Below are 11,728 nucleotides of genomic sequence, written 5' to 3'. Positions count from 1 at the left end.
ATAATATAACAACAATAATAATATATATAATATAATATATTATATTATTATAAAATTATAATTATAATTATAATTTATAATAATAATAAAAATAATAATTATTATTATTGCATCTACGGCCAACAGGGTTTCTTCCTCTCGAGTAGGCCTCAAGCCGTTGCCTAGGCGACAAACAATCAGCCGCCATTAGCGCCGAGGGCCGTGTCACGTGGCCCAGGGTAAGGGGGCGGAGTGGAGAGGGGCGGGGAGGAGGCGGGGCTTCCTCGGCCTGCCCCGCCTTGGGGGGCCCGAGGACGAATTAGGTTAGAGGGGCGGGGCGGAGATGGAGGGGCCAGGGGAGGCGGGGCTCGGGGTGACGCCGCTGCACGCCAGCGGCGCCCATTCCTGCTCTTCCTTAATCCGCTTGGAGCAGGAGGCCAAGCGCAAGAGGCGAGCCCAGGAGCAGGAGGCCCGGGCAGCCGCAGCCATGACAGGTGAGGGAAGCTGGCAACTGCCTCCTACTGTTTGGACTGCCCTGGGAATACTGGGAAGTGTAGTCTTTGTCAGAGACGGAGCCTTCGCTCTTGGAGAGGGCTTTGGGCCCATAATAAACTACAATTCCCGGCATGCCTTGTGTCACAGAGGCAGGAGGCGAAGCCAGAAATGAGTGCTTCTCAGGCTGCATCCGCACATAGAGAAATAACAACCCGGTTTTGGGCACCTGACTTGGCTCAGGGCTATGGAATTCTGGGAGCTGGGAGGGGTTTAAATGCCTCGCAAAACTACAGAAGTTCCTAGAATTCCAGAGCATTGATCCAGGGCAGTTAAAAGCGGTGTCAGCCTGGATTGTTTCTGCGGTGTGGCTGCAGCCATGGCTCATCTCCTCTTTCCTGTGTTGTTTCTCACAACAGCCCTGTGAGGTAGGCTAGGCAGTGAAACAGAGCAAGGGTAATAATAACAACAATAATAGTAACAACAACAACTTTATGACAGTCCAAGGCCAGAGTAAGGGCAAGAGGCCATTCCAGGTCATTGTAGCTGAGGGGTCCTAGAAGAATCATCCCTGCGCTTTAAAAGAAACCTCCACAGCAACCCTGCAGGGCAGCCCAGCACAGCTGTGCGCAACTGTGTCTGTTGTCTGCTTTCAAGCCCTTTCTCACTTACGGCAAACCTGCCTTGGGGTTTTCTTGGCAGGCTTCTTCAGAGACATCCTCTGAGGCTGAGAGAGTGTGACTTACTCAGGGTCGCCCAAAGTGTTTTCATGGCCAGGCAGGGATTCGAACCCACTAAACAGAACAAGCGCTTAACTAGCCCCCAAATGTCATACTGTTTTAAGTGCTTTAATCTTTGAACATTGTATTCCATTTAAAAACACACACACACAAATTACCAGTTTTAATATTGCAATGCAGTGGGTGCTTGTTATCTGCTGGGGTTTGGTTCCAGGAGCCCCCAAGGAAGCCAAAACCCATGGATGCTCAAGTCCCATTATATATCATGGCACAGCAAAGTAATGCTCTTACATAAGATGACAAAATCAAGGCTTACTGTTTGGAATTTAAAGCTTGAATCTGGATACAGAGGACTGACTATTCTGATCCTATTTGAACAATCACTTTGTATTGTGCTTTTAAATCATAAGCCACTTTGTGTCCCAGTTTTGGGAGGAAAACGGGATATAAATAAATAGAAGAAGAAGAAGAATAGTATTTGGGCCTGTGCCTCTTCTCTACCTCTTGCCATGTTTCTCAGCCACTACCAGAGCTTTTGTGAGCCAGCGCAATTGGCACATTGGACACCCAGAGAGACCCGGGTTCAAATCCCCACTCAGCCATGTAAACCCTCTGGGTGTCTCAGCTTCAGAGGATGCAATGCAAACTCCCTTTGAAGACACTTGCCAAGAAAACCTCTACAGCCAGGGAATAGGCAGAAGATTGCAGTCTGAGATTTACAGCCTTGTCCATCCTCCCAAAATCTGATGTTTAATCATATTTAAAACAAACAAACAAAATAAATAGCCAGAGGACTGTTGCTAAAACAGGCCAGCGATTGGCAGGCGTTCTCTCACCCGCTCTCTCCAAAGCAGTGCCAACGCCGAAAGGTGTTGAAATAGTAATACTAGACTTTGCTGCCAGGCCTTTTTGGTTTGCAGAGGTCAGAGGATTACTCATCCTCAAACTTCTGTCAAACTGACCCTCAGGCAGTAAAGTCTCTGAATAAAACAGTATTAGTACCGAAAGAAAGAAGCTAGCCACATGAGCTTTTGTAGACTAATAGACTTTAGCCCGCGAAGACTCATGCTGTCAACTTCTTCCTTTCAATCTGAAGTTGAAGGCTTTCACAGCTGGCATCCATAGTTTTTGGTGGGTTTTTCGGGCTCTGTGGCCACGTTCTAGAAGAGTTTTTTCCTGACGTTTCACCAGCATCTGTGGCTGGCATCTTCAGAGAATAAGATTGCATTCTCTGAAGATGCCAGATGCCACAGATGCTGGTGAAACGTCAGGAATAAACTCTTCTAGAGCATGGCCACAGAGCCCGCAAAACCCACCAAAAACTATTCTTCCTTTCAGTTAGTCTTGAAGGTGCCACAAGATCTCTCTGCAGCAATTGATCTTCCAATTATTTTGGACAAAATCACTGCTCCAAGCTTGCTTTTTTTTACAGTTTGTTTTCCATATAATCTGCAGGGTTACAGTGTGAAAATGTGCTTTTGGAAGAGTGATTTTGGAAGATGATGAAACAGAAGCAGTCATGTTTTCTTCTGGCCCTATTCTTTGGAGTGTTAACCAAAGTTTGTGAACGAGAGCTGAGCTGTCAAATCTGTTGTTTGTTGTTGTGTGCCTTCAAGTCATTTTGACTTATGGTGACCCTAAGGCCAACCTATCATTGAGTTTTCTTGGCAAGTTTCTTCAGAGGGAATTTGCCATCGTCATTCTCTGAGACTGAGAGATTGTGGCTTGCCCAAGGTCACCCAGTGGACCTTCATGGCTGAACCTGGTTTCGAACCTTGGTCTCCATAGTCATAGTCCAATGCCCAAACCACTAAACCGTGCTGGCTCTCACCAAATCTATACCTAGATATAACTAAAACTTCAAACCTCACTTGTATTTAGTAGCACTGTCATCCTTAAAATGTAACTTAAAACAAGTATTTGTGAATTGTAAATATGCCCTTATGCTTGAAGAGACTTGATTCACATGACTCATTCCCCCCTTCAACAATCATGTAGAAACCAAACATTTCTTGTTGTGCTGTATGATTTTTAATTCACGGCTTTCATGTCTGCATAATGTGGTCTTATATTAAAACACTGAGTTGGAGAAAGAATAAGGGAAATTATCTTCAGATGGAGTCGAGCAAAAACCACTGTCTGGTTAGCACTTCTTACTTTCTTCATTGGCTAAGGAGGTCTCTTGCATGCCTAAAGATGCCTTAAATACATAATTACTAAATGCCTTAATTACATAATTACTTGGAAAGGAGAGCAAATCCCAGTGCTAAAGAAATGAACATAGTTTACGTCGGTCTTCCCTAACAGAGTGCCTTCCACATGAGGTGGATTAATGACAAATTCCATTGTCCCCAGCCAGTATACTAGGTCACTAAACTGGGGAAGGCTAGTGTGGGCAAAGGGTCAGTATATTTACTTACCAGGATAATTTATATTGAATCATTGCCGCTGGGATAATTTATGTGGCATTCACTGCCATAAGATGCGATAGCTGCCAGCATGGAAGGGTTTGAATGGAGATAAGATAAATTTGTGGAATTTAGGCCATCCATGAGTAATAGATAGGATGCCTATACATCTATACCCCCAGTTAATGAAATAGGTGTGTTCCTGGGCTTTACCTCTTTAACAGAAACTTAGGTACCAGAGGTAGAGTTAACATGGAAATAATAGGGATAGGTCCTAGATCACAAAAAAAGGGAGAGAGCAGTTCAGAATGTTTCAGCACACTTTTTATTCAGAAGCACATATGTAATGAAACCACCTGGTCAGGTAAGCCTTGCATGGGGTCCAAAACACACTGCAGAAATAACCTAGTGTGAGATCACCTTAATTGTCCTGGCTCAATGCTAGGGAATTCTGGGAATTGTAGTTTTGTGAGACATTGAGCCTTCTCTGTCAGAGAGAGCTCTGGTGCCACAATAAACTGCAGTTCCCATGCATTCAGCCAGGGCAGTTGAAGTCTCAAACCATATTATTTCTGCAGTGTGTTTTGGACCATAAGTCAACAGAAACATTTTGAATGTTTTAGAGGCTACTTGAAAGCTGCTTCCAAAATGCATCCTAGGATTATTTTTTCTTTCAACGGCTTCCATTTTTCTTATGGTTTCGATTTTGGTGGCAAAACCTATAGATCTGTGCTTTGTCACCATTCCAGGGGCAGTGATGAGGCCAACTAATATGCTTTCCTCTTTTCTGTATGTTTTACTCTTCACACATCCTCAGTAAGTGATTCTTTAGGCCGCTGTTTATTTTGCCTGTTGTATGCAAACACACACAACTACAGTAGGATCACTTTGAGTAGAATCCCATTCTTTCCCTGGTCAAGCTTTCTTGCACTATTTATTGCAGACACACTGCTACAATCCAGCATTGAAAGTATGTCTTTCTCCAGGCCTCCTTCATCATCCTTCTAATATCAATGCTGCAAAAGAACTTCCAGCTAGACAGAAGGCAAGAAAAAAACAGCTGGTCTGGGCTTCTATAAAAAGACTTTGTAAAAAGGAGCTTCTTTGTCAGAGGCTCTGTTTATAGAGGTATCCCTGTATATTACTGCTGAACCATATATTTCCCCATCCTATACTTGATTTTTATGGTCTAAATGTAGAATGTTGCATTTGTCTCTATTATTTTATTAATTTAGCTTAAAACCCTTGCTGTATCAGTATCTAAGCCTTGAGAGAGGTATGTGAAATGTGTAGGATGAGGACTGGTAAATGACCCAAGTTTTTAAAATAATTGTTGTTGTTGTTGTTGTTTTTGTGAGTGTAAGGTTCTCCTGGGTTGAGGATTTTGTTGGTTCGTGAATTTCAGATGCAGTAGGATGAAACTTGGACCGCCATGCCTACTGGAAGAGCAATTCAATAATGGCCTTTCTTTCCTTTTATACCTTCCTATCACTTTGCAGTAAAGCAAAGCGTTGATGATGTGCTGGATCTCGCAGAGTACACAAAGAATCGGCCGTGGTGGCGCAAGCTCTTCAAGCCAAACTCGGGGTCCAGTGCCGAAAAATACAGTGTTGCAACCCAGCTGGCCATTGGAGGTGCCACTGGATGGTGAGGCACTTACTTTGCTCTGCCTTCATTTGCGTTGGAGGGATGCCAGTCAATCCTTGGAGTGGTGGGGCTTCGCCCTTCTGTGTGGTTAAGTGCCATTTTCCTTCACTCCCTGTTTTGTTTTGCAGGTGCACTGGCTTCATTTTCCAGAAGGTTGGGAAGCTTGCTGCAACTGCAGTGGGAGGTGGCTTCTTTCTGCTTCAGGTTGGTAACTGAGGGGCTTGGGAGTGAGTATCTTTGACAGTGTAACTTCAGCAATCTTTCTGCAGTTGTGATCGGGGCTGAGAAACATTACTTTTTAGACTGTTCAGAATCCTCAAAACAGCATAGCCAGTTAGATTCTAGTAGTCCAAATATATAAATTATCTAAGCTCTTGTTGTGACTCATGTTTTTCACATAAATGGACCATTTGGGTCATTATCCACATTCCAACTCTAGAATGAGTTTTCTTTATTGCTTTTTTGCAATACTACATCTTGTTAGAACCTTGATATGTGTATTCGGAGGGAATATAGAGCCCTTGAGATTCCCTGTTCTGATAGAACCTATGGTCCTATAGATATTATTGGACTCTTAGTTCTCATCAGCTCTGGGCAGCATGTTAGTGGCTGAGGCTGAGCTGTGAACATCTGGAAGGCCACAGATGCCCAGCTTCCCTGTCGTACTCATTAAAGCAAGCTATGGATGTCTAGGCCCCGGTTACTCATCTGTTCTTCACTCCACAGAGGAGATGCTTATCAGAACAAGTGGGAGGGAAAACCCTTCCAAAGCCCATCCAAAACAGAACTGCATCCACTGAAGAAAATGCATAAGTAAAATGCCAACATTTCTTTCAAGCCGTTAGAAGAATTGTTCTCCCAGGACCACTGCATGACTTGCTATGTAGTGATATTGATGAAGTGAGGATGAGAGGAAGTTCAGACAGATATATGATGAAAGACTGGGTTCAGATAGATAGATGTTTCAGGAAATCTTTCCCTTTTCCAGATTGCAAACCACACAGGATACATCAAAATTGACTGGCAAATGGTTGAGCGGGATGTGAACAAAGCAAAGGAGCAGCTGAAGTTTCGCAGCAGTCCTAGCAATGAGCTACCACCAGAAGTGAAGAACCGAGTAGATGAGGTGAGATCTTTACACTGGCCTGCTAGAGGTGGGCTGAAAAGCTTTGGCTAGAAAAGAACACCTGGTGAGAGCCGGGCACCAGAGAGACACAGCATTACCAGAGAGGCTTGGAAAGAAGAGCTGGAGAAAGATAGATTTTGCATTACAGCTTCTAGCATCCCCTAGCCAGCATGGGGTAGAAGTGACAGGTAGGGGTAATGGATAAATGCATGGGTGGAGGCTAACTGAGGCGCTGCAGTCTGATTTTTGGGGTGGTGGAGTGGCTTTTGTTTTCCTGCCTCAAGTGTTATCTTGGCTTGGGATGAATTTGTAATGGCTTTGTGATCATAACAAAATTAAGATGATGGACTGAGGCAGAGCCACTCAGGGACCAGAGAGGAGCAGAGATTTCAAGTACACTTGGCAGCTTGTTGTCAGTTTCCAGAGGAAGTTGTTCACAGTGTTGTTAAGGGGTCTGGCTTGTTGGTACAGAATGGGCCTCAAGACTGAAAAATAATAATGATAATAGTAATAATAATAAGAAGAATGCCATTTTATCATTCTTCCACTTGGTGAGTCACAAATTGTGGACTGTAGTACACAGAATGTGGACTACATTTCACTAGCTGTGTCACAGATCTGTTGAGAATGGATTCTGGGTTTTTGGATTTTACATTTGGAAAGCCTCTCTAAACAAAGTAAGCCAGAAATTACTTGAAGGCACACAGCAACAACAATTAAGACATATCCTTAAAAAATATTTCTCTTTTATTAAGAGCTTGCTACTCAAACATTTCTGTGATCTTTAGTCCCCTTTCTGGCCTCCAGATGCAGATCTTCTGATGTTTTTGGACTGCCGACCTTCCTTGTTGTTGGCTATGCTGGCAAGGGTTCATGAGAGTTCAGCAACATTTGGAGAGCGGTATGATTCCCGCTTCTCTTCTGCAGGCAGGCTGAACATCTGTTGCAGGGGATTAGAGATTGTGTTGATTGGCGATCTGATCAACTTTGCTGGATGCTGGCATTGATCATACTCATGTCATTGAACTTGTTCCAGGTTATCAAGGGAGATATGAGGGGAGGGGGCACTGCTAGCAGAATTTTCCCTTTCATCTCTTCCTAAATGGATGCTGAGACATACAGACTTTTGTAATGTTTTAAAAGCAGCAGCAGCAAGGAATTTGGCCAACATAAGTCTCTCCTTTTTCTATCCAGGTGATCTGCTTTTTGAAGAAAAATGTTATCCTGACTGGAGGGTTCGTTGGAGGGTTTCTGCTTGGCATGGCTTCTTAGGAGCCATCCAGATCTGACTGCTCTGCTCTTCCCTGTACTGCTGCCATCTATTCCCCAGTTACTGACTCCATTGACTGACTTGGCCACAGAAACATTCTCCCTCCTGACTTATCTTCCCCTCTGTACATGCATCATGGTCTCCAAAAGTATTATCACTAGTCCTTTCCCTCTTTTTAATTTATTGGCTGGTGGAAGGAAGAATTAGACTGAAGGTCAACTGTTATCATACTGGATACTGTCAGGTTCCAGGTTGTTAGGTCTTGTAGAATGTCCCTATCCCACCCCCACTACAGTGACCTATGCTGAATATTGTGGCTATACCTATAGTCCGTTCTCTTTATGTTCATTTTGTTGTTATGTTTGTATTATTTCATGAGTATCACAAAAGCCCAGCCTAGAAGGACAAGGGAACACTAGGGCCTGTTATGAAATAATAGGTGTTTAGCATTTGCCTAGTTCTTCCTTGAGCAGGCTACTGCTTCTTAGCAAAGCCAGAGCTGGAAAAATCAGATCCTCCTGGCATTGCACAAGCTGTTATTTATACCTCTTGCTGAATCCATAGAGCTGGAATGATCTGTGGAAACTCTGACTGCCACATGGTGTTCTCTTCTGTCTGTTTCTGCCTGTTCCTGCTGAAGGAGGCTGACAAGCTTGAAGATCCCCTGTCTCCAGAAAAGACATATTTAGAACATTCAATAGTCATAGCCTTCCGTTAAGTAGTAGTTGAAGCGGAACTATGCTCAGTGGTGGAAAGGGCAGGAAATGACTTGCTAGAATTGGGAGGTTTTTTAGATTAATCTGTTTTTGTAGTCACTGGTACTGAGTAATGGGAATGGAGACATGTTTTCTGGCACTTTCTTTCACATGAGATTTCTTTCACGTGGGATTTTAGCTCCATGCAGGTGTGTGAAGAACGTACTGAGTGAAATTGGTTTATCTCTGCAAAGCTGTATGTTGGTCAGAAGACTAGACTTTGCACTTTCTCCTGGTACTTAGGGGCTAGACTTCTTATTCCACCAGCATATATGCTTTTCCAGTCATTGCAGAAGGAGGTATTTAGTACTACTTTGCACAGTCCCTTCACCTGCAGCAGACATTTTCAGCACTAGGGCTAATACTCATAGTTAGTTAATGACCATGGATGACAGGGCTTGCTTAGGCAATATTAGGCTGCAGTTCTACAGCTGAGAGAAAACATATCCTCCTGAAAGCTCAAGGAAGGATGATGATGTTTTCTTCCAAAGAACAGATGCCTGGGTGTTGCATTCCTTGAGCATTAATTGGCTGTAGGGGCATGTTCCAGTGCACTGGGGCAGAAGTCCAGAAGGAGTATACTGATAGAGCTTTGACCTCAACCATATGATCTATGATTTTAGGCCATGTCAAACATATTTTGTGCTGCACTTCCTGCCATGCAGTCTTATTCACTATGCTAATTTGCTCCAGCAGGCATAGTTTTTAAAATGAACATCTTATAAACTTCTACAATGATAACAGTTTTCATGAATCACAGGTATTTTCATCAGGTGTCACGAAGCTGTAGTCCAGTAAGGTTTGTGCCACAATAAATCTCTTCCTTTATAAGGTGCTACAGGGTGGTTGTATATTTATTCTTGGAGAATTAGCTAAGGTTGTGGCATAGTGTGTCTTCAGGGGAATTTTTAACATCTTGATTTCCCAAAGATCTTAGTCTGTATTATATGGCTTTATTTTTGAAAAGCCAGACCGCTTCCCCAACAAAACTTTAGGCCACTAGGCCTTCCATAAAGAATTTGGGCAGGTCTGGTGGTGATTCATTCAAAGCCTACATACCTTCTGGCTCCCCCACCCCAATTCCCTGCTGTTTTCCCCATGCTTCTCAATAAGTGTAGTGGCCAAGTGACTTTCATTTGTTCCATTTTGGCAACTAAGGGCAGCAGGAAAATACAGTTCAGCAGTTGGTGCCTTCCAGATGTGGTGGTGTGTACAACTTCCATCTTACCCAGCCAGCATGCCTGCTTGCAGTGGAGGGCTGTTTTAACCCTTATGTTACCTTCAGCCTCCCTTGAAGTCAGTGCATGTGCATTTATCATGCTGCTAAAACTGCATCATTCAATGGCAAGCTGTCTCTTTTGTCTCTAGTGAGTTTGATCATTGCTAGAGTTCCATCCTTATCAGTAATAGGCCAATCAAAAAAAGCAAAAAAACGTGCTTGTTGCCACTGTTGAGGATGGCTACATTCACTGTTCTCATAAAAAAAGAAACTCACACAAGAGGCAGAGGTAAATGTTGGCAATAAGAAAAATCCCATGGTCTCATTACAGAATCCAAGTCACATGAAATATGCCGTACTTTTTGAGCCATAAGGAATTTTTGTTACAACTAACATGATTAAACCTGCTTTTTGTATTCTTATCAGTAACTAACATGATCTGGGATATGAAACAGGCCATAGTGAGGAACAGTTGCTTCACGTAACCCCTTCCTCTTGGCATGGGCTTTCCATATATCTGGATAATAGCCTTTGCTGTCTGTTTTACCTGAGAGCCTTTTGGGAGCTGTGTAATCCTCCTTAGCTGTTATCTGTGATCACTTTAATCTTCAGAGATGGAGTTCCTGATCCCTTGCACCTACATATGTCAACAACAACATAGGCCTTTCACAGTGCAAAGCTTGATGTGGTAGGATCTGCTTTGTCAGTCTATACCGTTGTTAATGTTGAAAAATAGTCCCTTGTTGTGGTTATTAAAATTCCTCTTCAGTCCCCTTCTCTCCCAAAAGGCTCAAATGTAAAAGCATCTTGCTGCAAGAATGTCTACTAAATTCCCCATCTTCTTTTTGCTAGCCCACATAACTAGATAGTCAAGTGTTGTGTGTTCTCTTGCCTAGTTCCTTGCAGTGCTTTTAAGGTGAATGCAGGGGGCTTTTAGGCCATAATAATAATCTGTCAACAGCTTGACCCATTTCAACATCCCCCCCCCACATCATTTATCCAAAGAACTGCTGGTCTAAGTTCAACTGTGTCTCAAAAGACACTTTCTGCCCAACACCACCCCCCAAAAACAAAAAGGAGTGTAGAAGTACAGTGTTTTCAGTGAAGTGACAAATATATGTTTAAGGTCAGTTTTAATTGTGCTTGGGACTGCAAAAATGAATTCAAACCCAGCAACCAGCTGCACCTGAACTTGTAGAAACACTAAAGGTTTTACAATGTTTTTATACGGTATTTAAATGTTTGTGTGGAGTGAAAATTCAAAATAAACCTTTTTGCTGAGCTTTCTGTTAGTGTGATGTTTGTTTACTCTCAACACTGAAAGCAGGTATGATTTCTGGATAGTGGGCAAATCTGGCAATTTATATCACTGGAATTGCTGACATTTGGATGGTTGCAGAATGAGCCATATTTAGAGTAGATCCAATGAAATCAATGGGACATGAGTTAATGAGTCACACTGACTTCCATGAGTCTTCTAAATACATCTAGTGACAACCCTATATATCTACTTACATTAGCTAATACTATAGCCTGTCATCAGTCCAAGGTAGGAAGGATGCTCCAGCTAGAGACTGAGTATGTTTTGAATTAGAATTAACCTACATTCACAGTTCAGGAAATCTTCATACACAATACATATGAAATTGATGCAGGAGTGTAGACCATCCATCCAAGTATTGGCTATTCTGACAGGCAACAGTCCTCTTGGGCTTCAGGCAGAGACTTGATTGTATTACAGTACAGTATTAAGATGTGGGGGACTGGATTTAGTAGCTGCTGTTTGCACAACACAAACTCTACACTTAAAACTGGCTCTTCCCCTGGACACAGAATGACTTAGGCCCAAAACACCCTGTGGAAATAATCCAGTTCGAGACCGCTTTAATTGCCCTGGCTCAATGCTAGGGAATTATGGGAACTGTAGTTTTATGAGGCATTTGGCCTCTGTCAGAGAGCTCTGGTGTCACAACAAACTACAATTCCCAGGGTTCTCTAGCACTTGAGCCAAGGCAGTTAAAGCAGTCTCAGACTGGATTATTATTATTATTATTATTATTATTATTATTATTATTATTATTATTATTATGGA

The 11,728-nt window shown here is 42.8% G+C and overlaps 1 protein-coding gene across 1 annotated transcript; it reads left to right on the top strand.

The window, feature by feature from the left end:
* Positions 1-322: 322 nt before the first annotated feature.
* FUNDC2 (FUN14 domain containing 2) lies at positions 323-10,923 on the top strand. The gene is made up of 5 exons (XM_042480087.1): positions 323-473; positions 5,119-5,266; positions 5,395-5,470; positions 6,255-6,392; positions 7,587-10,923. Exons 1-5 carry the CDS (start codon positions 323-325, stop codon positions 7,662-7,664), a joined length of 591 nt encoding a protein of 196 aa, XP_042336021.1. The 3' UTR covers positions 7,665-10,923.
* Positions 10,924-11,728: the final 805 nt, after the last annotated feature.

This window comes from Sceloporus undulatus, chromosome 7 (genome assembly GCF_019175285.1).
Source record: "Sceloporus undulatus isolate JIND9_A2432 ecotype Alabama chromosome 7, SceUnd_v1.1, whole genome shotgun sequence".
In the NCBI taxonomy this organism is placed as follows: Eukaryota; Metazoa; Chordata; class Lepidosauria; order Squamata; family Phrynosomatidae; genus Sceloporus; species Sceloporus undulatus.
The sequence above is the reverse complement of the archived record's forward strand: the minus strand, read 5'-3'. Positions and strand labels throughout refer to the sequence as shown.